The 26,841-nt window shown below is 36.3% G+C and overlaps 1 protein-coding gene across 2 annotated transcripts; it reads right to left on the bottom strand.

Annotated features, from left to right (window-relative positions):
• Nucleotides 1–3,103: 3,103 nt before the first annotated feature.
• On the bottom strand, nucleotides 3,104–6,955 carry LOC107917563 (cytokinin dehydrogenase 5). 2 transcript variants are annotated; one of them, XM_041098180.1, is made up of 6 exons: nucleotides 6,811–6,955; nucleotides 6,071–6,615; nucleotides 5,864–5,991; nucleotides 5,517–5,792; nucleotides 3,765–4,027; nucleotides 3,104–3,474 (listed from the first exon to the last, which is right to left on the bottom strand). In XM_041098180.1, the coding sequence occupies exons 2-6, from the start codon at nucleotides 6,606–6,608 to the stop codon at nucleotides 3,138–3,140; spliced, it is 1,542 nt and encodes a 513-aa protein (XP_040954114.1). In that variant the 5' UTR covers nucleotides 6,609–6,615; nucleotides 6,811–6,955; the 3' UTR covers nucleotides 3,104–3,137. The 2 variants fall into 2 exon arrangements, with proteins under 2 accessions (XP_040954114.1, XP_016702381.1); XM_016846892.2 differs by lacking the exon at nucleotides 6,811–6,955 and having other exon boundaries at nucleotides 6,071–6,803.
• Between the last annotated feature and the right edge of the window lie 19,886 nt (nucleotides 6,956–26,841).

Below are 26,841 nucleotides of genomic sequence, written 5' to 3'. Positions count from 1 at the left end.
GAGCAAAAGGGCTTAATCGGTAAAAATACCTAATAGTCATAAGTACATGTTAGAGTGAGAATTTGATGTTTCCATAGAAGGGAAAAATGATCAGCATGTCATAAAACATAAGAAAATATGCTGAAGTTTAATTTACGAGCTTTGGGGAAAAAGTGTAAATATGCAAAAGTTTAGGGGCAAAACTGTAATTTTTCCAAAATATGTTTTTGGGTCAATTTGAATAATGTGAGTCCTAATTAGACTATATTTTAAATGATAGAGTGAGGAAAACTGAAATTCGGGCTAAAATGAAAAAATACCAAGTTGTGGACGAAATGGTAAAAGTAGCCATTTTCGCATACGAGGTAAGTTCATGTGTAAATAATGTAGCATAATTGTTATTTTTAAGTTATTGATGTTAATTATATGATATGCTGATTTTTTTATCGTGAAATATTATGCTTTGTGGTTAATGTTGAGTAATATGCAAATTATGTTTACTACTTGATAAATATGAATTGCTACCGAGTATCGGTTCCGATATTCCATGGAAGATGGCAATGTGAGATCGAGGAAAAAAGCCCGTTTGAACCTTAGGAATAGATTAAGATACAAGTGACATGTCACTAGGATGGTTGAGCATCCGAACTCGTTGAGTTGAGTCCGAGTTCACTTATGGATGCGAATGTCCGAACTCGTTGAGTTGAGTCCGAGTTCGTGAAATGTAACTAGGCATCCGAACTCGTTGAGTTGAGTCCGAGTTCACTTATGGATGCGAACGCCCGAGCTCGTTGAGTTGAGTCCGAGTTCACTTAGGGGCGGGTTACATGATTTCTTGATTACATATGAGGCACTTGTGTGCAAATTATCCGTGTATCCGAGTTGTATTCCGATGTGTTCAACGGGTGAAATTTCTAGTGAAATGAAAGAACACTTAAGATGCAAGCGACGTTTTGGTAAGTGTTGTGAAATGGACACTTTGGACAGGTATGTTCTTAACCCTCGGGTTGATAATAGATACAACAACGATAAGGTAGTAAGATGATGAATGATGTTTAGAAATATGATATATGTTTTGGTGATACCATGCTAAAGTTGTTTGGTATATTTGTATTGTTATGTTACTTGTTATTTACATATGAACTTACTAAGCATTTATGCTTACTCCCTCCTCTTTATTTACTGTAGTTTTGAACAAGCATAAATGCTTGTAAAACTTAAGTATGGCATGTATAATAATATATTTATTTTGTGTAAATAATTTTATGATATGGCCATGATTGGTTGAGAAAATGTTTGATATTGATAAGTCATGGTGATGGTTAAATTTAGATCATGTTTGATATCATGGAAGTTTAATAGGTTATCTAGTTCATAACAACTCATGAAAAGATGAAATTTGCCTTAAAACAGAATATTGCTGCAGCAATGACATGAATTTGAAAAATCACTAAAAATAGTATAAATGGAATTAAATGATGAGCAAGTTATGAAATTTAAGCTTAATGAGTCTATTTTCATATGGATAAAAAAAAACAGGCATATAAATTATACTTTATGAGATATTTGAAACCTTGTGAAACAGGGCCAGAGTGATTTCTGGATCCTTTGTTCTAACTTTAAAAATTCATAATAAATTGTACAAAAATAATTATAAGTCAATCTTTATATGTAAATATTCCTTATTAATCTTTATATGTAAATATTCCTTATTGAGTCTAGTTTTAAGAGAAACAAATCTCGTAGTCATTGAAATTCTTTATAGAGAGATATCTGATTCGTAATACACAGATGTCAGAGCAGTCAAACCCTGAAACAGGGGAGACTTTAACTAATAAACTGTACTAATTGGCCCAACCAAAAATTCTATAAAAAAATTATTAAATAGATATATGAGTCTAGATTTAGGAAAAATTTACGGATCTTAATTTCGAGTTTCGTAACTCGAGATATGATTTTTCTTGTAACTGTGACGTGAGTAGCTAGAAAGCTGTGAATGTAGAAACAAAAGATTTGAAGTTCTTAATTTGATAAATTATGTTCGGTAACTCCTCAAGCTCGACTCCGGCGACGGTTTCGGGCGTGGGGGCGTTACACAACAATTGCTTTATCTTCTATAGAAGTGGTGTATTGTAAAAGAGGCAATTTAGCTTCAAGGGTTGCTTGGTGAATTGGAAACTAAGAAGAAGTATGTCAAAGTACATTGTGATAGTCAAAGTGCTATTCACTTAGCAAGAATCAAGTTTATCATGCAAGGACAAAGCACATTAATGTCCAATATCTTTTTGTACGAGAGGTTTTGGAAGATGGTGGAGCAAAGATCTAGAAAATTTCAAACCACTGAGAGTCCTGTCGATATGATAACTAAGATTGTGGCTGCGGTCAAGTTCCAACTATGTTTGGACTTGATCAATGTTAAAACTTGAAGGCTAAAATTTGAAGACACTATCAAATGTTGTTATGCAAGGATATTGAAGATGTGAAAATTTGCTATGGTGAAGATTTGTTGAAATAGCACAATCCCACATCTAAAAAATACAAGGTTGTGGAGTGTTTGTAAATCATCCCAAATTTGTCATTTTCTTCATAAAGGCAAAATTTCCCTCTTCTAATTTGTAATTTTTCACTTATATCTTTTGTAGGGAAATATATTTGGTAGTGTTTGAGGACGTAGACATAATTTACCGAACCTCGTTAAATTTCTAGTGTTCTTTATTGTTTTTATTCATCTTTCAATATTTTGTAGGGTACAATTATAGTGATATATTGTGCTATTAAATTACACTGTAGGGATATTTTATCTTGAAAGTTTAGTTTTAAGCGAGATCGTTTGTGACCCCTTCAATCTTTTCTGGGATTTAAACATTTGTGATTTAGACATAGATAGAAAATATTGGGTATATCTCTCTATGGTAATTTATGTTTATTAACAAACAAATTTATACATCTTATAAAAGCTTGATCTAAGATTCCTTTGGCAGGTGTTCCTGTGTGGCTATTAAGTAGATTCGATTTAGATCTTACGAAAATTTTTACCAAGTTAATTCTTAGGAGTGTTCCCAATGTTGTTATATATGTTTATGATTTTTATGTAAAAGAGAAACCGTATGCTTGCTAATGCCCGTTTTAATGATTTGTTTTATATCATTGAATCATTGTCATGAAGGCATGTTCGATAACGAAGGGAATGTGGGTGTGAAAATCCGTTGGCCTGAGGCTAAAATGTGCCTCGGGTCAAATTCCATTTTCATTTCATAGAACCGATCCCACTTATTGCCAAAGTGGTCCATCCACTCCTGTTGCGTAGTGTAATGAGGTAAATATCGCTTCACCTTGATCCCAGCTTCATCACAGTATCTCAGAATCTGACGGTTCTGGTTGTTCAGGTATTCTAAGCTCTGGGTTTCCTCCCCACTATCCAAGGCTGACCTTAGCAATGCCACCAGGTAAAACAAACCCTCATCCGGTGTCACCACGGAGCTCCTATGGTCCCATCTGCACCATATCAGCCCAAATGTGGTAAAGTATTTTTTGCATGCTAAAAAAAACATGTCATTTTCTGTGGAATGGAAATGGCAGTTGAGATTGATGGTTTTGAAGGAATCAAAAGGACCCAGGGTTCAGGAGGGTGATTACGTGATGATGAAGTAGATATGCATTAATATGTATATGCAATGCATGAACACAACAATTAGCATGCATGCATGGGGGCATGAGAAGATAACATTTGCATGTTTCATGCATGGGCATGGAATGAATGGTTGGTGTAAAAAGGGCATATATACTTGTTCTTGTTCATTGGATAGATGAGAATTGGGCCACTTGTTTTATTCCCCAAAATGCCCTTGAAGACTCCCTTATCGAACTCAGCAATCTTTGAGCTGGGTATAAAAAGGTTTAGCCATGGATGAGGGACCTCCCACAAACCCTTGGACCGGAGCTTCATCTCAGCCATGTGAACCCGGTCCAAGAAATCCACGTACAACAGGTCAGTCGTAAACACTGATGTCGATATAAAATTTAATTTCTTCAACAGAAACTCTACTTCCTGCGTATAAAAAAAAAAAAACCTATCATCAATCTAACAAAACAATTGTTTTGTCCGTATAACTTCGATTCTAACCATATATTTTAATTGGAAGAGAAGATTAATTAATAGTGAACAATTTGGTGAGGGAATCATGGCCGGCTTAGATTTAATAATATTTAATGTAATAATATAATTATAAAGTAGTGTTCCTTTAGGATTTTATCAGCATAATAGATCACACATGATTTTCCCTGTTTTCTTGCATATGTTTGCATTAAACTTTTTTAACTAGATTTATTATTTACTTTCATATAGTTATAATCTCTAGCATTAAATTTTCAATGAACTATTATGATATGTAAATCCAAATAATTTCTAGAAGTTTTTGGTCAATTTATCATTATTGGTTATGATTTGAGCGTATTAAAACATACTTATTTTTTATTTAAGAATTGGAAAAGAGTTATAGATAGTTTTAAACTTTTTCTCACTATTCTAATTTGTTCATACTTTTAATTTATTAAATTTAATTAATTAATAGTAACTTTCGATGTCGTACAAACAATACATCATCATTAAAATAGATTACTAATTCACATCAATTTTATTTATTTGAGATTTATAAAATTCTTTTGGACCACGGTTGAAGTAATATTTAAAAAAGATTTTGACAATAATGCAAAACAATGATGTTGTCCAAGGTTCTAAGTTGCAATTAGAAAACCGTTTTTGCTGATAGTATATAAATGAATTATATGAAGCCACTAGCTAAATATTAACAACTTTTGTTCTTTATGTTTGCTTTTTAAGTTTTTTCAACTAAAATGTTAGCCTGGTTGGGGGTTTACTATGAGTAAGAGTTTTACAGAGGTTATTCTATTAAAAAAATTTGATAAATTAATTATTCTACATTAAATTAAATTAAAAAATAAATTGTTTCTTCTATTAAAAGTTGGTTATTGTATACACGTGGCACATCACATGTCGTTGTTTAGTTATTCCTTCAACCACACTAGTTTTTAACAGTTCAAGTGGATGAAATTTTTAACAAAAATGATCAATTTACTCTTCAATCTAATGTACAAGAATTAGTTTACTCATTTTTTAAGTAAAAAGAGCAAAATATAATCTAAGTCTTAATATAAGAACTTTCATTTCATTCTGCTTTTATGATATATAATATATTAGAATAAACTCCATATAATATAAGCTAGTTGTCTAAACACAGCTTTCTTAGGTAAGAGAAGAAACATATAGAATCCTTGCTGATTGGTACTATATATATATATACATTTTTTTAAAAATTTTATCTACTTTCACAAGCTATGAATTAAGTAATAAATAATTAAGGTTTTTGTTTTTGATCGAATATAATTAATTAAGGTTGAGTTGATACTTAGTATTGTTGTAATTAATAATAGCTAATGCACTAATCAGCATCATTGACGGCAGATTGAGAGGATTAGGCTACATAGTACTCAAAGCAATAAATGGATATATAATATACCTGGTCAATGGTTTGAGCAGTAGATTCATGGTAGTTCTTTGCGATTTCCAAGCAATACAAGACACCACTAGTGGGAAAAAGAGTGGAGATTTTAACAGGGTTTTGAGGGGAAAACAAAGATGATCTCCAATTGTTGATGAGCCCTTCAGCTACAATCACGAAACCTTCAACGTAGTCGAATTTTTGGTTACTTGGCTCTGCATGTAGCGATATAAGATGCTCTTGGTCGCTGGTAAAAGCTGAGAAATTGGAATACAGTACTCTTATCCATCTCACCTACACCACGTTAGACAGACGCAAGTTAAAGGCTGCTCTGGTGGATGAAAAACAGAATGAATGGTAGGTACCATATTTGGAGCCGGCTCAAGGGAAATTCTAGCTCTGGTGATAATGCCAAATTGTCCTAAACCGCCAAGGACAGCATGAAACAGCTCTGTGTTTTCATCTTCTGAGCATGTCAACACCTCACCTTTTCCTGTTCACCAAATCCCATTCATTCTAATGCAACAACAATAATAATATAATGATGCTTGAAAAAGATGGAAGAACTTGACCTGTAACGACGTCAAGCTCGTAAACATTGCTAATTTGTGGACCATGATTGAAAGCTTGGCCACTGATTCCAGCATTTGACAGAGTCCCACCAACAGAGAGGTACAAGTAATCCGTCCATGATTTGGGTGCCAGTCCATACTCTAAGGTACTCTTCAACACATCTATCCAAAGCTCCCCACCCCAAACGTCCACGTATCTCTCTTCAGCCCAAACATGAGGTCGAGGTGGCTTATTCCCCCCTTTCCACCCACTCATCTGAATCACTACACCGTTTGTGGTCTGAGCCTGTCCGTTTATGGAATGCCCATGTCCTCTAGCTGACACCGTCATCCCCTGGTTTGACCCGTAGGCTGCTTTAACGACTCGAGCTATGTCCTGAGCCGAAACTGGATGCAATACAGCCAGCGGTTGACCTCGGGTGAGCAAACCAAAATCGAGAGAAGCCGTTTCGACGTCGCTGGGGTCGACGCTGAGTTGACCATCAATACCCAGGCGAAGAATCTCCATGAAGTCGATGGCCAATCCAACAGTAACCATAATTAAACTAGAAATAAGGAAGGTTAAAAGAAGCATAGTTGCCATATTAAAAGAAGAAAAGAAACAATGCTTGGTTTTCGGTGCTGCAAGAAATGGTTTCTTTGGAATAATGAAATGAATAAATATATAATAAAGAAGAAAGAGTGCAGAAAACAAGGTGTTAAAAGATAAGGGGGAACGTGAGGAGGAAAAGGATCAAAACCTTTGATGGCAGCGTTTACGTAAGCCCAGCTAACACTTAAAGATTTACTACGTAAACATCTAACATGCACAGACCGACAGATTCCTCTCATTTCTTTTTTAGAAACAAAAATGGTGGGTTCTCTCTCAAGCCAAACAAGGAAAAAGGCTTGATATGTATATATAAAGCTTCTCAATCAAGAGAAAATTTTTTATCAAATTATAATTCTATATCATCTTTTATCCCTTTCTAATAAAATAATAATAAATTAAATTTTTTCAAGATAACAAAACTGAACATCAAGAGAAAAATTTTTATTTATTATTCTTTTATTTAAATAAGAAATAAAAATAATGTGATACATGAAATTACAATTTTTTACAATTTTTTTCTCAATTAAATTCATATTATTATAGAATATAAAAGGGAGGCGTGAGAGTGGGACGGAAAGGGAACACACGTGGACAATCACGTGCGAGGGGGTGGGAAGATACGTGTGGAAGAGAGAGGAAGGGCTGGGGTTTTAGATGGGGAGGATCTCTACGTGGGGACCCAACTGCGGAAGGTTTCACGTGAGTGCTGCCGCTATGCTCGACCCAACACCCACTGCCTCCCCATCCATCCTCACCATTTTATACAAATATGGCAAATACCAGTAAAGATTCTCTTTTTTTTTTTCAGAGTTGCTTTTGAAAGTGCGAGCGATGACGAACCGAAGATCCTCTTAATTAATAAACTCAGATTTTGCAAAATCCATATTGATAATTTTACTACTGCAGTCATGAGATCATCAAACTTTGCAGAACCACGCCTTTCTTTCCTTTGGCACTATTGCTGTTTGTGAGTTTAGCATCGTATAATTGTGGTTTTGTACACAAGATTTTTGTAAATACTTGTTTGTTTTTTTTTTGTTACTAACACACTGTTTCTATGTTGGGAAACGTCACGTTTTTGCTTTCATGTTATTGATGCCGATGTGGCATATCATATTTTTATTATGAGAAAGTTTTTACACAATCATAACATCATTCCATCTTCTCGCCACCAATGCATAAATAGATATTGGAAGCAAATATAATTTTCATCCTTACAACTGAGGCACCTTTTGAGCGCAATGAAATTGATATGCACAGGCGCTTTGTTTTTTTTTTTTTAAGAACTAGATGAAAATAACCTATTGAGGTTCCGCTACCAAAATTGGAACATAAAAGAAGAAGAAGCATCAAGGAAGAAAAAAGGAAAGAATGGAATCCAAGTATAAGTAATGATGTGAAGGAAGAAGTGACGGATCTCGGAGTTAGCTCATACACCGGAAGTGATGAAAAGCTTGTGTATTATCTATACTCGGGGAACAATTTGATGGACAATCATCTCGCTGCCAAGTAGAGTTAGAAGGGATTCAAGAGGTAGTCCAAGCACCAAATCAATTGCAAGAACAGCTAAAGCCCTAAGGTGATGAGATAGAGGAGATAGATATTTCAGGGGATGGAAGAGCAACTAGACCTTTGTTCAGAAGTAAGAACCTTATCGAAGAATGAAGGAATTTAATAATTCGACTTTTTGTTGAAGTTGGCCTGCATGCAGCACATGAAGCAACCAATGAGCAGACAATGCCACATAAGTTATGCGGATGAAGTACATACAGTCCAAGTTATGTGGATGAAGTATGAAGATCAAGCTGTTGTAGTATTTCCAGATAAAGTACATGCAGGTACTGAAGTTGATGTTACTGTTCAATTTCGGTTTCATTTTGTTACTTTAAGTAATATTTTGTAACTTAGTTTAATTAGAACCAAGTAGGTAATGTATTTAATGCATTTGGTGCTGATAAGATTGATAGATCAGCTTACCTAATTGTGCAAGTTGTGATTTGCAAGTTGCAATGTGCAAGCGGTGTAAGTTACAATGAAGTCTAAAAATAGTAAATATGTTAAAGCTGACCAGCTTATGACTGGTATATGTATTGGCATTATGCCATCTTTTTAATTAATGAATTTCAATAGAAATCATTCAAGAAAAATACTCTCTCTCAATTTTTTACTTTCATAGTTCAAGCCAAATTCTGTTCGTTTGCTCAAAAACCTCCAGACTTGAATATCAAAGTTTTTGTCATTCTTTATCCGGATTAATTACGTTGTTGCTCAAGTTTTGACTGAGCTTCATACTTCCTCCAGATAAATTGTTCCAAAATCCTAACAATTGGTATCTAGAGCCAAATTCTAAGTGGACCTATCATATTTCAATCCTTAAAACCATGTCTTCCTCAGGATTCTCACCAGCACCACCACCAGTCTTCAATGGAGAGGGCTACCACATTTGGGTAGTGAAAATGAAGACCTACTTGCAGGCATTCGATTTGTGGGAGGTTGTTAACTCAGATGTTAAACCAACACCTCTTAGAGCCATTCCAACAGTGGCTCAAATCAGACAACATTTAGATGAAAGAACCAAAAGGCACAAAGCCATGTCTTGCATCCAAAACAGTGTGTTTGATGTTATTTTCACAAGAATCATGGCTTATGAGTCACCAAAGCAGTCCTGAGATAAACTAAAGGAGGAGTTCCAAAGGACTGAAAGAACAAGGTAGCAACAGTTACTGAACTTAAGAAGGGACTTTGAAAACTTGAAGATGAAAGAGGAAGAAACAGTGAAGCAATACTCAGACAGAATCATAGCTGTAGTAAACAGCATAAGGCTACTTGGAGAACAATTTAGTGAAGCAAGAATTGTAGAGAAGGTGATCTCAAGCTTGCCTGAAAGGTATGAGGCAAAAATCTCATCTCTTGAAGACTCGAGGAACCTGACCCGCATTTCATTAACAGAGTTGATCAATGCTCTTTATGCTTAAGAGCAAAGGAGAGCAAGTAGAATGGAGGAGCATCAAGAAGGTGCATTCCAAGCCAAAACCAGACTAGCCACAAACTCCTTTGCCTACAAGGGGAGGAAAACCTGGAAAGATAAGCCTAGAACATAGGTGTAAGAAAATATAGACATTGCCCACACTGTAAAAGGTTAAGTCATCCGGTTAAAGTATGTTGGTTTAGGCCTGATGTGCAGTGCAAAATCTGCAAAAAGATGGGCCATGCAGACAAAGTTTTCAAAAACAAAGGCAAATAAAGGCCAAATCAAACTCATCAGCCAAGAGCTGAAGCTCGAGTAGCAGAAGAAGGCAGTGACAAAGAAGAGCAAGTCTTTGCAGTTTCTTGCTCAGCTGCCAAAAGAAAAGCCACAAAATGATGGTTGATTGACAGTAGATGTACTAACCACATAACTCCAGATGCTGCTATCTTCAAGTCAATAGACAGAAGCTTTAAAACAAGGGTGAAGGTGGGAAATGGACACTTCATCAAAGCAGAAGGCAAAGGAGATGTGCTGATTGACACTCCAACAGGTACCAAACTTGTTTCAAATGTACTTTTGGTGCCTGAAATAGATAGAAACCTGCTCAGTATAGCTCAATTACTAGAAAGGGGCTACTCTGTGGTGTTCAAAGGCAAGGAGTGCCTAATAAGTGATCCAAATGGATCCAAGCTCATGTTAGTGACCATGGCTGACAAAAGCTTTGTGGTGGACTAGAACAAGAGCGCAGATAGTGCCTACACAGTTACTCAGGATGAATCCAAGCTGTGGCATAAAAGACTTGGCCATGTCAACTACAACTCAATGACTTAGCTAACCAAAGAATATTTGGTTGAAAACATCACTAACTCAGTTGAAAAAGAAGAAGTTTGTGAAGTATGTTAGCTAGGAAAACAAGTTAGACTACCATTTCCTACAAACAAAGCTTGGAGAGCTTCTGAAAGACTGCAACTTGTACACACTGATGTGTGTGGTCCAATGAAGACTCAATATCTGAATAGGAGTAGGTATTTCATCTTATTCATTGATGATTACTCGAGATATTGCTGGATTTATTTTTTGAAACAGAAATCAGAAGTGGCTTTAGTATTTGTGAAGTTTAAAGCTGTAGCAGAGATTGAAACAGGTTGCAAGTTGAAGACATTGAGGTCAGATAATGGGACTGAGTATACTTCATCCGGGTTACATATGTTTTGTGATGAAGCAAGCATCAAACACCAGCTCACCAACACTTATACATCTCAACAAAATGGTGTAAGTGAAAGAAAGAACAGAAGCTTGATAGATATGGCCAGGTGCCTAATGTTTGAAAGAAATTTGCCTAAGACATTTTGGGCAGAAGTAGTTAACACTGTTGTTTACCTCCAAAACAGGCTCCCAACTAAGGCTTTGGCTCAGAAAACTCCATTCGAGGCCTGGTTAGGGTTCAAACCATCACAGGCTCACCTAAGAGTCTTTGGCTACATTTGTTATTCCAGCAGCAAAAAGAGACAAGCTTGCTAAGAAAGCTTAACCTGGTATTCTAGTGGGCTACAGCAATATCAAGAAGGGTTATAAGATACCTGATCCTTCAACAAACAAGGTCTCTGTGAGAAGAGATGTTGTATTCGATGAGAAGGCAAGCTAGAACTGGGATAAAAATGAACCAGAAACTGCTGCTGGAGATTTGGTGACAGATTATACTAAAGTTGATCAAAATAGTCCTGAAATGGACATTGATGATGAACCAGTCAGAGGCACTAGACCATTGGCTGAGATTTATGAAAGAGCTCATGTGGCTGCTATTGAACCAAGCTACTTTGAAAAAGCTGAAGCTCATCAAGGCTGGAAACAGGAAATGGCTGATTAAATTAGTATGATTGAGAAGAATTAGACCTGGCAGCTAGTTGAAAGACCACTCAACAGGAAAGTCATTGGAGTGAAGTGGGTGTTTAGAGCCAAGCACAATGTTGATAGAAGCTTGAAAAAACTGAAAGCAAGGCTGGTTGTAAAAGGTTTCAGCCAAAAGTATGGCATTGACTACTTTAAAACCCTTACACTAGTGGCTAGGCTTGATACCACAAGGCTGGTAGTTGCTTTAGCAGCACAAATGCAATGGAAAATCCATTAGCTCGATGTGAAGTTAGCATTTCTCAATGGTTTTCTTGAAGAAGAGATATATGTTGAGCTGCCTAAAGGATTCAAAATTGTTGGTGAAGAGGATAAGGTGTACAAATTGAAGAAAGCCTTGTATGGCTTGATACAGGTTCCAAGAGCATGGCATAGCAGGATTGATGGCTATCTATCTAGCCTTGGATTTGAAAGAAGCATTAGTGAACCTACTTTATATGTGAAAAAGAAAGGTAGTAAAACTCAACTGATAGTGTCTCTATATGTTGATGATTTGTTAGTGACAGGAGGAGACCAAGTAATGCTGACAGACTTCAAATGCAAAATGCAACAAGTGTTTGAGATGTCAGATTTGGGACAAATGTCTTACTTTCTTGGCATGGAAGTATCAAAAACATAACATGGAATCTTCCTAAGCCAAAAAGCTTTTGTCTCTAAAATTTTGATCAAATTCTCCATGCAAAATTGCAAGGTAACAAGTACACTAGTTGCCATTAGAGAGAAATTATCAAGCCAAGGTGATTTTGAAAAGGTTAGTGAATCAACCTACAGAAGTCTAGTTGGATGTTTACTCTATTTAACTGCTACTAGACAGACATTATGTTTTCTTTCAAGATTCATGCATTGCTGAAACGAAAATCACTTTCTAGCTACCCAAAGAGTGCTCAAGTACATCAAAGATATACTGAGCTATGGAATGCTGTTTAGAAAAGTTGAAAACATGAAATTAATTGGCTATGCTGATAGTGATTGGGCTAGATCGATAGATGATATGAAGAGTACCTCAGGGTATCTATTCACCCTTGGTTCAGCCATTTTTTGCTAGAGTTCGAAGAAGCAAAATATTGTTGCTCAATCAACTGCTGAAGTAGAATATGTAGAAGCTGCTAGTGCTGTAAATCAAGCCATTTGGCTAAGAAAAATCATGGTTGATTTGCATTTACACCAAAGGGAAGCAATAGAGATCAATTGTGACAACAAATCTGCTATTGCAATTGCAAAAAATCTAGTGTTCTGTAGGAGAACGAAACACTTCAAGATCAAATTTCACTTTTTTTTGAGAGATGGAGCAAGCTCAAAAAGTGAAGCTGATTCATTACAGTTCTGAAGAACAACTTGCTGATATCTTAACAAAATCCCTTAGTGTGTTAAGATTTGAAGATTTAAGAGCCAAAATGGGAGTTTGCAGCACGCAAGCCAAGGAGGAGTGTTAAAGTTGGCCTGCATGCAGCATATGAAGCAACCAAGGAGCAAAAAATGCCACATAAGTTATGCAGATGAAGTACATACAGTCCAAGTTATGTGGATGAAGTATGAAGATCAAGCTGCTGTAGTATTTTCAGATAAAGTACATGCAGCTACTGAAGTTGATGCTACTGTTCAATTTCGGTTTCATTTTGTTACTTTAAGTAATATTTTGTAACTTAGTTTAATTAGAACCAAGTAGGTAATGTATTTAATGCATTCGGTGCTGATAATAGATCAGCTTACCTAATTATGCAAGTTGTGATTTACAAGTTGTAATGTGCAAGCGGTGCAAGTTACAATGAAGTCTAAAAATAGTAAATATGTTAAAGTTGACCAGCTTATGATTGGTATATGTATTGGCATTATGCCATCTTTTTAATTAATGGTTTTCAATAGAAATCATTCAAGAAAAATACTCTCTCTCAATTTTTTGCTTTCATAGTTCAAGCCAGATTCTGTTCGTTTGCTCAAAAACCTCTAGACTTGAATATCAAAGTTTTTGTCATTCTTTATCTGGATTAATTACGTCGTTGCTCAAGTTTTGACTGAGCTTCATACTTCCTCTGGATAATTTATTCCAAAATCCCAACACTTTTTAAGGAGTATAGAGATGTGTCTGCTTAGACCTATGATGAAATACCTGGGTAGGATTCATCAAACCCATACATTACTCTACATGGCTAGAAATTATTGGTCCGATGAGAAAGAAAAATGGGGTAATAAAAGTATGTGTTGACTTTAGAGATTTGAATAAGTCCTATCCCAATAATAACTTTCCCTTATCAATTATTGAAACTTTGGTTAATGCTCCTACTGGTCATGGGATGTTTTCATTTATTGATAGGTTTAGTGGTTACAACCAAATTAAAATGGTGCCATGTGATGTAGAAAAGACAACCACCAAAAATTCATTTGCCAATTTCTACCCATTTTATTCGGGTTGAAGAATGTAAGGGCGACTTACTAATGTGCTATGATTGCAATATTCCATGGTATGATGAATGTATGTACGGAAGTGTAACATCCCAAAATAGGGCCTAGTCGGAACAGTGGTTTCGGGACCACAAATACAACGTTGAAATATTTGTTTTGTGATTATTATGAGGCGTAGAATATGAAAATATACATGTGTTAAAGTTTCATAAAGAAATTCCACGAGTAAGGTGTCCAATTGGAAAATAAGGACCAAATAGAATAAATTGCAAAACTTGGATTCTAGAATCAATTTGCATGAAATTCCTTTAGATTATTAATTAGAAGGTCTTAAAGAGCAATTTCCCAATTTATAAGTTTTTGGACAAAAATGGACATGCATGGAAAATTTTGGAAGTTTTGTAAGGAAGGGCATTTTGGTCATTTGGTAATAAATGAAATAAAAAGGAAAAATGAAGACAAAAATTAGCCATTCTTCATAGCTAGGGTTTTCAATATTTTCAAGCTCAATAGTAAGTGCCTCAAGCCCCGTTTTTAATGTTCTTTGTATTTTTGAAATCCCGATAGCTTACTCTCTTCATTTCTACCCATATTTCATGCTAGAGATCATGCTTAGGAATTTAACCATGCATGAGATGCTTGTGTTTTGATGTTTAACGGGGAATATGAATGTTAGATATGTGTTAAACATATTTTCCTAAGTCGCTTTCATGAAAAACCCCTAAAAGGACCTTTTTGCAAAATGTACAAAATATGTGGTAGAAATGTGAAATAATGGAAAATTGTGGGCTGCCATAAGAGGAAAAAACATTCGGCTAGACTTGGATAATGTAGGAAATGCATTGATTTCATCATACAAGACTAGGGACTAAATCGTAAATAATGTGAAAGGCTAGGGGTAAAACGATCATTTTGTCTAGGGGTGAAATTTAGACTCAAAAAGAATAATGTGAGGTATTAATAGTTCATTTTTATTGTTATAGACCCCGAGGAATAAATTTCGGAGGTCAATCGAGGAAAACGAAAAGTTTCGGAATAACTGAAACGCGAAACCGAAACGAGTGCCAGGTAAGTTCGAATAACTTAAAGTAAACTCATAATATGCCTAAATACATGTTTTATGAATGTATGATAATTGTATATAATGATGGCATGAAAACGCATGAAATTTATTAATAATAATAACAAGATGATAATTGTCCCGGTTGAAGTTAAAAGGAAAATACGATGGATAAACCATGGCTTACATGACTAGAGATCCTGCATGTGTTGCAGAAAAGGATTTAGTCCGGATGGGTAATTCGTTGATCTAAATATAGAAAGGATCTAGCCCGGATGGGTGTTCCTTGAGTGATCGAGTCTCCCGAAGAATATGTGTAAAATGGATTTAGCCCGGAAGGGTAATCCATATTAGGGTCTGAATTTAGCCTGGATTGGTAATCCAGATCCGAGCTCATTAAGAGTGTTTGTCACTATAAGGGATTTAGCTTGGACTAGTAATTTCGACACCACTCTATGAGTTTACATTACGAGGGATTTAGCCTGTACTGGTAATCCCACCGTAAGATGCGAGGTTCGCCGGAGTGCATACATGAGATGACCGCTCTTATGACTTGACGGTAAATGGATAATCCATCAAAATTTCCAAGAAACTCAACAGGATTAACATGAGATATAAAACTGAAAATGTTAGATGATGAGCTCATCTAAGAAAAATTACATGGTGTATTGTTATGAGACTAACTTGTTGATTGAGTGTATGTGATAGGGAAACCATTTCATGCTTGTTGGTTTTATTACCGAATATGGTTATATGCTAATTAATCGATAAGTTTACTTTCCAGTTATTCGGGCTTACTAAGATGTAAATGCTTACACCTCCCTTTTCCCTGTCTTACAGAGCTCAAGGACTCGTAGAGATTGGAAGACAGTTGGAGAATCAACACACTATCATCTTGTTTAGCTTTGGTATATGGATACTTTTACTTTGGTTCAATGGCATGTATAGGGATTTTGTTATTTTGTTGTATGTGTCATTTGATTAGCCAATATGAAGGCTTACAAAAGTATACGTATTCACTTGTATATGGCCATGGGAATTGACTCATTTTGGTGTAGGTTATGACCTACCAAATTGTGCATGTTTATGTTCTAATGTTCTTGTAATGATTAAATATGGTGTGATACAATTAGACATATGTAATATAACCAAATCAGATGGGGCAGTTAGGCTATAATTTGGAAATGAGTTATGATAATGAGCCAAGCTTGATTGAGTTGTAAGTCGTAGAAATCCTTAATATAAAGGGGACAACCTAGCATGTATAAAACCGATGAGATGAGGTTTACATGCAATGAGGTGTATTAAGGTCATTTAATAGTATAATTAGACCATGTTAAAAGTTATTGAAAACTATACATAAGTGTGAATATTAGAGGGTCACCCAAGGCTTGGAAAATAGCCCAACAAGGTCCACACGGGTGGGCACACGGGTATGTGTCTAGGCCGTGTGTGACACACGGATAGTCCCATGGGTGTGTGGTACGATTGTGTGTCCTCTGCACCTAAAATTTTTAAGTCAGAATGCATGGTAGTAAATACACGGGAAGAGACACGGCCGTGTATCTCAACCGTGTGAAGGGTACGGCCTAACACACGAGCGTATGTCTTGGTCGTGTGCCCCTAAATGCATGCTAACTTCATAAATAGAATGCTCGAGTTTTTGGACACAGGCGACCACACGGGCGTGTTTAGGCCATGTGAAGGACACGAGCCAGGGACAAGAGCGTGTGCTTGGCCGTGTGAAAACCCCTGTAGCTTCAAAATGGAAAATAAATCCAACTAATTCCACACGGGTTAGGGACACGAGTGTGTCTCAAAGCACACGGGCATGTAAGGTTTAACCTAGAAAATTTTTCTAAAATTTTCTTAGGTTCTCGGTTTAGTCTCAGACCATCCTCAATGTATGTTTTGGGTCTCATAGGCCCATAATAGGGACACTAAGATGTTGTCTGATTGGTTTTAAATTAAAATGAAATTTTATAACTCGTATTTTTTGAAAATGTTCAAGTATATGTCTGGTAACGCCTTGTACCTGGTCCCAGTCTCGGGTACGAGTAAGGGGTTATTTAATGGTATCAAAAATACGGTTTAGTCGGTTCTAGGGCTACCGTAAGGCGTATTGAGTTTAGCTATACATGCCATTATACAAATGTTGATATTGTGATATCCTCTAACTATTTAATTGTTTTTAAAAATAGTAAATGTCTTCTAATCAAGCACAAGATGAGTCCGAGGGAGTCTAGAGCCATGCCTCAGCTTCCGTACAATGAGCTGTGTCTAGTGGTAGTAGAAGACCTATGTCTGAAGGCCGAGAAGAGGCCACAGTCGCCTTATTTGATGTGATGGATGAGTGATTTGGGGGTAATTTGAGAAATCGCCCCAACATACCACGACCTTCCTTGCCCCTTAATCGACCTGATGAGGAAGTGCCACGAGGTATGGCACTTGTAAGAATTGGTAAAGCCCTGGTGGACAAGCTTAAAAAGTATGGGGCTGAAGAATATAGAGCTAAGATCGATGATGGTGCTGAGCGAGTCGAGTTCTAGCTTAAGAACACTACACGAGTATTGGACGAGTTATCATATGCACCTGAGGAGTGTTTAAAGTGTAATGTATCTCTTCTAAAGGATACTGCATACCACTGGTGGAAGACCGTATCTTCAGTGGTGCCAAAGGAAAACATCACTTGGGAATTTTTCCAAGTAGAGTTTAAGAAGAAATACATCAGTCAAAGGTTATTAGACTTGAAGCGAAAGGAGTTCCTGAAACTTAAACAAGGAAATAAGACGGTATTGGAATATGAAAGGAAATTTGTAAGACTAAGTCAGTATGTGACTAAATGGGTTCAAACAGAGTAAAAAATGTGTAAATGCTTCGAGGAAGGTCTGAATGAGGAAATCAAGCTGTTAATTGGAATCCTTGAGATATGAGAGTTTGCTGCATTAGCTGATTGGGCCAAGAAGGCCGAAGAGCTTAATAATAAAAGAAAGCAAGCTAAGAGAGAAGCTCGAGTTTCAAGTAAGAGATCCAATAGTAGGACGCTCCCATTTTCCACAAAGAAATAAAAGAGCCAACATGAACGCTCCACTTCATCTGTAGGATATTCGAGTAGAGCGAGAAGCTCCAAACGACATAACTAGAAGTCTTCCTCCCCAATGGTGACTAGCGTGGGGAGTGTAGATGACCAAAAGCTAAAGTAAAAGCTGTAATAAATTTCACTTTGGAGAGTGTTGAATGAAGAGCGGTGCATGCTATAGATGTGGTTCTCTTGACCACTTCCTCAGAGATTGCCCAGAACGAGCTGATAAAGAGGCGAAATTATCCTCGAATTCAAGTGCTCCTATTTCACAAAGTAGACCTCCGAGATATCCTAGAAGTGCTAGTGGCAGTCAAGTTGTGGCCAAAGACACTGCAAAATCAGAGGCTCGACCCCCAACAAGAACATATGCAATTCGTGCTCGAGAGGAAGCCACTGCTCCTGACGTCATCATGGGTACCTTTTCTCTTTTTAATACTTGTGTCGTTGCCTTAATTGATTCGGGATCGACGCATTCATACATTTGCATGAGATTGATGTCTAGTATGAATATATCCATTGAACCTACAGAGTTTATTATTAGAGTGTCAAACCCATTAGACAAGTCAGCCTTTGTTGATAAAGTCTGTAAGAATTATCCTTTGACGATTTAGGGTCATTGCTTTCTGGCTAACCTTATGTTATTGCCATTTGATGAGTTTGATGTAATACTCGATATGGATTGGTTAACCCTGTATGATGTAATTGTAAACTGTGGGAGCAAGTATATTGTACTGAAGTACCCAAATGGTGAGATTCTACGGGTTGATTCAAGAGAATTGGGTACACTGCCGGTTGTAATTACCTCAATGATGGCTAAGAGGTATGTGAGAAAAGGGTATGAAACTTACCTTACTTTTGTACTGACCACTAAGGAAACGGGGTTGAAGATTGAGTCTGTACCAATAGTATGTGAATATCCAGACGTGTTCCCAGAGGAACTACCAGGATTACCTCCTGATAGAGAGATAGAGTTTGGTATTGAACTGGTACTAGGAACGACTCCTATTTCTATTGCTCCATATAGGATGGCACCAACTGAGCTGAAAGAGTTAAAGGCACAGTTACAAGAACTGACAGATAAAGGTTTTGCAAGGCTGAGCTTTTCGCCTTGGTGTGCTCCCGTATTATTTGTAAAGAAGAAAGATGGTTCAATGAGGCTATGTATAGGTTATAGGTAGCTGAACAAGGTCACTATCAAGAATAAGTATTCTTTCCCAAGGATCGATGATTTGTTTAACCAGTTGAAGGGAGCCATTGTATTCTCTAAGATAGACCTTAGATTTGGCTACTATCATTTGTGAGTTAAGGAATCAGACGTGCCTAAGATAGCTTTCAGAATGAGGTATGGTCACTATGAATTTCTTGTTATGCCATTTGGGTTAATGAATAAACCGGTCATATATATGGACCTAATGAATAGGATATTTTGGCCATACTTGGACAAGTTTGTCATTGTGTTCATTGACGACATTTTGATTTATTCCAAGGATGAAACAGAGCATGCGAAGTATCTGAGAATTGTGTTGCAGACCTTATGGGAACAACAATTGTATGCTAAGTTTAGAAAGAGTGAGTTTTGGCTCCATGAAGTAGGGTTTTTGGGTCATATTGTTTCGGGTAAAGGCATCCGAGTTGATCCAAGCAAGATCTCTATCATCATTGAATGGAAACCACCTAAAAATGTAACCGAGGTTAGAAGCTTTTTGGGCCTAGCCGATTACTACCGAAGATTTGTGAAAGGATTCTCCATGATATCTACTCCAATGACAAGGTTACTACAGAAAGACGTTAAGTTTGAATGGATAGAAAAGTGTCAGCAGAGTTTCGAGAAGTTGAAGACATTGCTGATTGAAGCTCCAGTTCTAGTATTACCCGAATCAGGAAAAGAGTTTGTGGTCTATAGTGATGCGTCCTTAAATGGAATGGGTTGTGTGCTTATGCAAGATGGAAAAGTGATAGCTTACATTTCACGGCAATTGAAGCCACACAAGAAAAATTATCCGACACATGACTTAGAGCTTGCCGCCATTGTTTTTGCCTTGAAAATTTGGAGGCATTATTTATATAGTGAGACTTGTCGTATATTCACAGACTACAAAATTTTGAAGTATTGGATGACTCAAAAAGAATTGAATCTAAGACAGCAGAGATGGTTAGAATTAATTAAAAATTACAAGTTGATCATTGATTCTCACCCGGGAAAGGCGAATGTAGTCGTTGACGCATTAAGTAGGAAGTCCTTGTTTGCATTGAGGGCTATGAACATGCATTTGGCGTTGTCTGATGATGATTCAGTTTTGGCAGAATTGAGAACCAGACCAACATTTCTTCAAGAGATTTGCGCAGCTCAGATCAATGATAGTGACTTGCAAGCTAAAAGAACTCAATGTGAGTCGGTCATCGAATAAGATTTTCAGAGTGATTCTAATGGATGTTTGATGTTCAGAGGCAGAGTTTGTGTACCGAGGAACAATGAAATTGTTCAGAAAATCTTGTAAGAGGCACATGATAGTCATTTATCTATTTATCCGGGAAGTACCAAGATGTATAATAATTTGAAGAAAATGTACTGGTGGAACGGCATGAAGAGAGACATCTCTGAATTTGTGTTGAAATGCTTGATATGTCAACAAATCAAAGTTGAATATCAAGTACCTTCAGGTTTGTTATAGCCTGTGATGGTCCCCGAATAGAAGTGGGACAGAATTACTATGGACTTTGTGACAGGATTACCATTGACCCCGAAAAAGAAAGATACTATATGGGTCGTGGTAGACAAGTTGATGAAGTCGGCTCATTTTATTCCGGTGAGGACAGATTATTCATTTGATAAGTTGGCCAACTTGTATATATCTGAGGTTGTTAGATTACACGGGGTACCACTATCGATAATTTCAAACAGAGACCCGAGATTCACTTCGAGATTCTGGAAGAAGTTACAAGAAGCCTTGGGTACTAAGTTGAGTTTTAGTATAGCTTTTCACCCACAGACTGATGGTCAGTCTGAGTGGATGATTCAGATTCTTGAGGATATGTTGCGATATTGTATCCTTGAATTTCAGGGTAGTTAGGAAAAATACCTGCCATTGGTAGAATTCGCTTACAACAACAGTTATCAAACAAGTTTGAAGATGGCACCTTATGAGGCCTTGTATGGCAGAAAGTGTCAAACTCCATTGTATTAGACAGAACTCAAAGAAAGTCAGATTCACGGAGTTGATCTGATCAAGGAAACTGAAGAAAAGGTTAAGGTGATACGTGACTATTTAAAAGAGACATCAGATAGGAAAAAGTCATATGCTGATCTGAAAAGAAAAGAAATCGAATTTCAAGTTGGAGATAGAGTATTTTTGAAAGTATCTCTATGGAAAAATGTATTGAGATTTGGTCAGAAAGGCAAACTGAGTCCGCGATTTATCAGACCATACAAGATCACTGAAAGAGTTGGACCATTAGCCTATCGCTTGGCATTGGCACCAAAACTAGAAAAGATTCATGATGTATTCCATGTATCTATGTTAATGCGATATCGATTAGACCCCTCTCATGTGATTTCACTGACGGAGATTGAAATTAGACCAGACATGACCTATGGTGAGGAACCGGTCAAGATTTTGGCTCGTGAGGTTAAACAACTAAGAAATAAAGATGTAGCCTTGGTAAAAGTTTTATGGCATCAACATGGTGTGGAAGAGGCTAGATGGGAGCCATAAGAAACCATGAAAAGCCAATATCCGAACTTGTTTACTGGTAAGACTTTCAAGGACGAAAGTCCCTAAGGGGGGAGAAATATAACATCTCGAAATAGGGCCTAATCGAAACAGTGGTTTTGGGACCACAAATCCGAAATTGAAATATTTGTTTTATGATTATTATGAGGCTTAGAATATGAAAATATGCATGTGTTAATATTTCATGAAGAAATTCCATGAGTAAGCTGTCCAATTACGAGGAATTTAGCCTGGACTGGTAATCCTACCGTAAGATGCGAGGTTTGCAGGAGTGCGTACATGGGATGATCGCTCTTATGACTTGACGGTAAATGGATAATCCATCGAGATTTCCAAGAAACTCAACGGGATTAACATGAGATATAAAACTGAAAATGTTGGATGATGAGCCCATCTAAGACAAATTACATGGTGTATTGTTATGAGACTAACTTGTCGATTGAGTGTATGTGATAGGGAAACCATTTCATGCTTGTTGGTTTTATTGCCTAATATGGTTATATGCTAATTAATCGGTAAGTTTACTTTCCAGTTATTCGGGCATACTAAGCATGTAAATGCTTACCCCTTTATTTTCCCTGTCTTACAGGGCTCAAGGACTCGTAGAGATTGGAAAACAGTTGGAGAATCAACACACTATCATCTTGTTTAGCTTTGGTATATGGATACTTTTACTTTGGTTCAATGGCATGTATAGGGATTTTGTTATTTTGTTGTATGTGTCATTTGATTAGCCAATATGAAGGCTTACAAAAGTATACGTATTCACTTGTATATGGCCATGGGAATTGGCTCATAATGGTGTAGGTTATGACCTACCAAATTGTGCATGTTTATGTTCCAATGTTCTTGTAATGATTAAATATGGTGTGATACAATTAGACATATGTAATATGACTAAATCACATGGGGCTGTTAGGCTATAATTTGGCAATGAGTTATGATAATGAGCCAAGCTTGATTGAGTTGTAAGTCATAGAAATCCTTAATATAAAGGGGACAACCTAGCATGTATAAAACTGATGAGATGAGGTTTACATGCAATGAGGTATATTAAGGTAATTTAAGAGTATACTTAGACCATGTTAAGAGTTATTGAAAACTAAAAGTGGGTGTGAATATTAGAGGGTGCCCTAAGGCTTGGAAAATATCCCAACAAGGTCCACACTGGTAGACACACGGGCGTGTGTCTAGGCTGTGTGTGAAACACGGATAGTCCCATGGGCTTGTGGTACGACCGTGTATCCCCTGCACCTAAAATTTTTAAGTCAGAATGCATGGTAGTAAACACATGGGCAGAGACATGGCCGTGTGTCTCAACCGTATGGAGGGCACGGCCTAACACATGGGCGTGTGTCTTGGTTGTGTGCCCCTAAATGCATGCTGACGTCATAAATAGAATGCTCGAGTTTTTGGTCACGGGCGACCATACAGGCGTGTCTAGGCCGTGTGAAGGACACGGGCCAAGGACACGGACGTCTGCTTGGCCGTGTGAAAACCCTTGTAGGTTCAAAATGGAAAATAAATTCAATTAATTTCACACGGGTTAGGGACACAGACGTGTCCTAAAGCACACGGGCGTGTCCTAAAGCACACAGGCGTGTTCATTGTCTCCACACGGGCGTGTGAGGCTTAACCTAGAAAATTTTCCTAATATTTTCTTAGGTTCTCAGTTTAGTCCCGGACCATCCTCAATGTATGTTTTGGGTCTTGTCGGCCCATAATAGGGACACTAAGATATTGTCTGATTGGTTTTAAATTAAAATGAAATTTTATAACCCGTATTTTTTAAAAATGTCTGAGTATATGCCTTGTAACGCCTCATACCTAGTCCCGGTCTCGGGTACAGGTAAGGGGTGTTACAGGAAGATTATGTAGATAATATTGTGGTAAAGTAAAAAAAAAAGCCTCTGATCACCTAGAAGATTTAAAAAGGGTATTTGAATGATGTAGGAGATACAAACTTCGCATGAATCCATTGAACTGTGCCTTTGGTGTTTGTGTGAAAATGTTTTTGGGTTTTATAGTACACGATAAAGGGATAATGTTGATCCTAAAATGGTAGAGCCATTCAATTTATACAGCCTCCCATATACCAGAAACAACTTAAATATATTGTAAGCGAAATTTTGTTGGGTTTGGGTTTTAAATATTTATATATATATAATGAAATATAAATAGAAAACTTTATATTTAATTTTCCAAATACAAATAATCAAATAAAATTGTAAAAAAAGTTGAAATAAAAAAGGAAGAATAGAGATTTTATGAAACGTTGAGGCCTGTGAAACACAGTTTCCTTAAGATAGATTCGGCCGCTCCTACTGTACTAAAAGAAACGTTGGTCGAATGTCTCCTAGGATACAACAACACAAAGATCAAAGCAATGGTACCTCTGCAGCTATCAATGAACAAACGATGCCTTTTTCTATCACTAGAATGTTTGAGAAATACAGAGAGGAAAATGAAGAATTTTTAGAAGAACAGAATTTCAGTGTGAGAAATTATTAAAATGTGTAAAATCCTTTAGAAATCATAGCCTTTTTTAGGCATTGAGAATGTTGGAATTTTGGAAAATTTCTACAAAATCTACCATTAAGGAGCCAACAAATCAAATTAATTGTAATCAAATAAATAAGATAAGTGTCCTTATATAACCTGATTATGTCTGCTAAGGAAAAAATAATTTTGTGTTGGGCTAAAATATTTGCAGTCATGCAAATACGCCCCAACCCATTGGGTTTAGACTTACATCCCCCCTACACGCAAAGTAGGGTTTCAAGCTTAGTTATTCAATTACCCTTTAAGAGGGTTCACATATATATACACATCTTACACTTGGTATTTAACCAATATTGGATTTAAGCCTTTACTTTTCATCAACAAATATTTCCAAGTAGCTTACTTTCAGCATCAGTTTCTCATTCATCACTCAACCATTTTGAGCATATGATATACCGTTGTTAAGGTCTCATAGAGTAGAATATGAAACCATAATTTTATGATTCAAATCACCACCTTTACGTATTGAGAATATGCCTCAAAGTTCCCATAAAATGTAATTTTTTCTAATAAGTTCCATATATCAAGAGGTTCATTCTAGCATTAGGAGAAATTATTATATCTTTTTAGTGTTTGTTGAAAAAGGGAGTTTCATTTTTATAGGGTGAACAATAATAAAGGTCTCTTAAGAGAATCAAGCAGATTCTTAGTATAACACCCTTTACCCGGTTTGGTCGTCGGGCCGAGCTATGAGATGTTACTATTGTAATCGGAACTAAAAAGATAAAAATAAATCATGCAATAATCATTTGCAACTCATCACGTTCATATTATGTTATTCAAGTAGAAATCAAGACCAAATTGCAAAGTTTTGAAAATTTTAGAATCCATGTCATGACATCATCCAAAATAGTGAGTCATGTCACGACGTTGGACCACATGGCATCGGGACATCACAGGCTATTTCCCGATGTTACGACGAGAAGAATTTCATGTTATGACGAGGATTTTGTTTTTGGTAAAACATGGCCATTTGAGACCTATTTTGTGCCAAGCCAAACTATTTGCTCAAAAGATGCATATCTGGCCATTTAAACTTGCACAAAACCAACTTATTCACATACCAACACATCTATTTAACCATCCATAAGACCATTTAAGCTATTTTGCATGAATTGATCACTTTGCTAAGCATAACAACTTAAACATTCATCAATTCCTCAAGCATTACTTAACAATCGCTTTTAACATTCCAAATTCAACCAAGATCACATTCAATTTTTGCAATTCAAGAACTCAACACATGTCTTGATACAGTACCATTAACGCATATTCAAATTTCACTATCTAAACCATTCAAATGTAATCATTATCCAAGCTTAAAACTACCATGTCCATGTAATCTCATAAACTTAATAAGACTCAAAACATAAATCATGCGCTTAAACATATCATATATCAATCTCCTAATAAACTAATTAATATTCCTTAATGGCACCAATGCAAAATGATCATTTGAATCAAAACAAACTATCAAAAAATTAGGTCTCATCCTCATCATATTATTACCATTTGTACGAACACATTTAACCATTCAAATATTATAATTGAGTGCAAAGGTAATATGGTTTCCATTTTGATCCTTTAGTTCTTTAAAAATCTATAGCGGTAAGACTTTTACAATTTAATCCCTATACCTCAATTAACTAGCAATTCAAAAAATTGTTGAACCAAACTTTAATACTAGCCTCGTAAATATTAAATTACAAACTCAGTTTATAGAAATATGGTTTCAAAACTGTAATATCCTATTTTTCAGTTATGTCGAAATAATGGTTTCGGGATAGAATAAGACTCATAGCGTATCACTTGGCATTACCTCTAGAACTGGAGAGAATTCATAACGTTTTTCATGTTTCGCTGTTCCAGCGCTATCGTTCTAATCCGTCACATGTTATAACTACGAATGAAATTGAGTTATAGGCAGACTTGACGTATGATGAAGAGCCTGTGAAATTTTTAGCTCAAGAGATAAAAGAATTGAGAAATAAATCTGTGTCATTTTAGCTCGGATTTAACATATGTTTACCTAGTTAATTGAACAAAAAGGACTAAATTGCAAAAGATATAAAAGTTAGTAGTTATTGAATTGTATTAATTTGATGGCTTAAATATTAAAATAAAAAGTACTTATGATGTAATTAATCCACTATATAAATGAATGGATGGTTAGTGGCCTTTTAAAATGCAAATTGTAAGTTTAATATTAAGGGTAAATTGGTAAATAACTTATTAAATTGAAATTAAAACAAAACAAATGAGATTGTCATATTGTTCTTTGGGTATTGCCAAAATTGATAAAGAAAGATCCATGGAAAGTGCTTGAATATTCGATCAAGTTTTGGTGTTGCATGTAAGTCCATTTAAAGTTCATTTTTTATAATTTTTATGTTTTTGGAATCGTTGCAACTAGGTCTAGCTAACCCGTGTCTTCGTTTTTGAAATTGTAAAATTTTTTGGATATTACC

This window comes from Gossypium hirsutum, chromosome A01, assembly GCF_007990345.1.
Source record: "Gossypium hirsutum isolate 1008001.06 chromosome A01, Gossypium_hirsutum_v2.1, whole genome shotgun sequence".
Taxonomy (NCBI): domain Eukaryota; kingdom Viridiplantae; phylum Streptophyta; class Magnoliopsida; order Malvales; family Malvaceae; genus Gossypium; species Gossypium hirsutum.
This window is presented reverse-complemented; position numbering and strand designations above follow the sequence as displayed.

Bases quoted from the DNA above. Each gene is read 5' to 3' on its own strand.
- LOC107917563 (XM_016846892.2), bottom strand. From the start codon at position 6,653: ATGGCAACTATGCTTCTTTTAACCTTCCTTATTTCTAGTTTAATTATG. The intron at 5,992-6,070 runs GTCAAGTTCTTC...TTTGGTGAACAG, and splicing joins CGAGCTTGACGTCGTTACAG to GAAAAGGTGAGGTGTTGACA. The intron at 4,028-5,516 runs GTATATTATATA...TTTTATACGCAG, and splicing joins CTGCTCAAACCATTGACCAG to GAAGTAGAGTTTCTGTTGAA.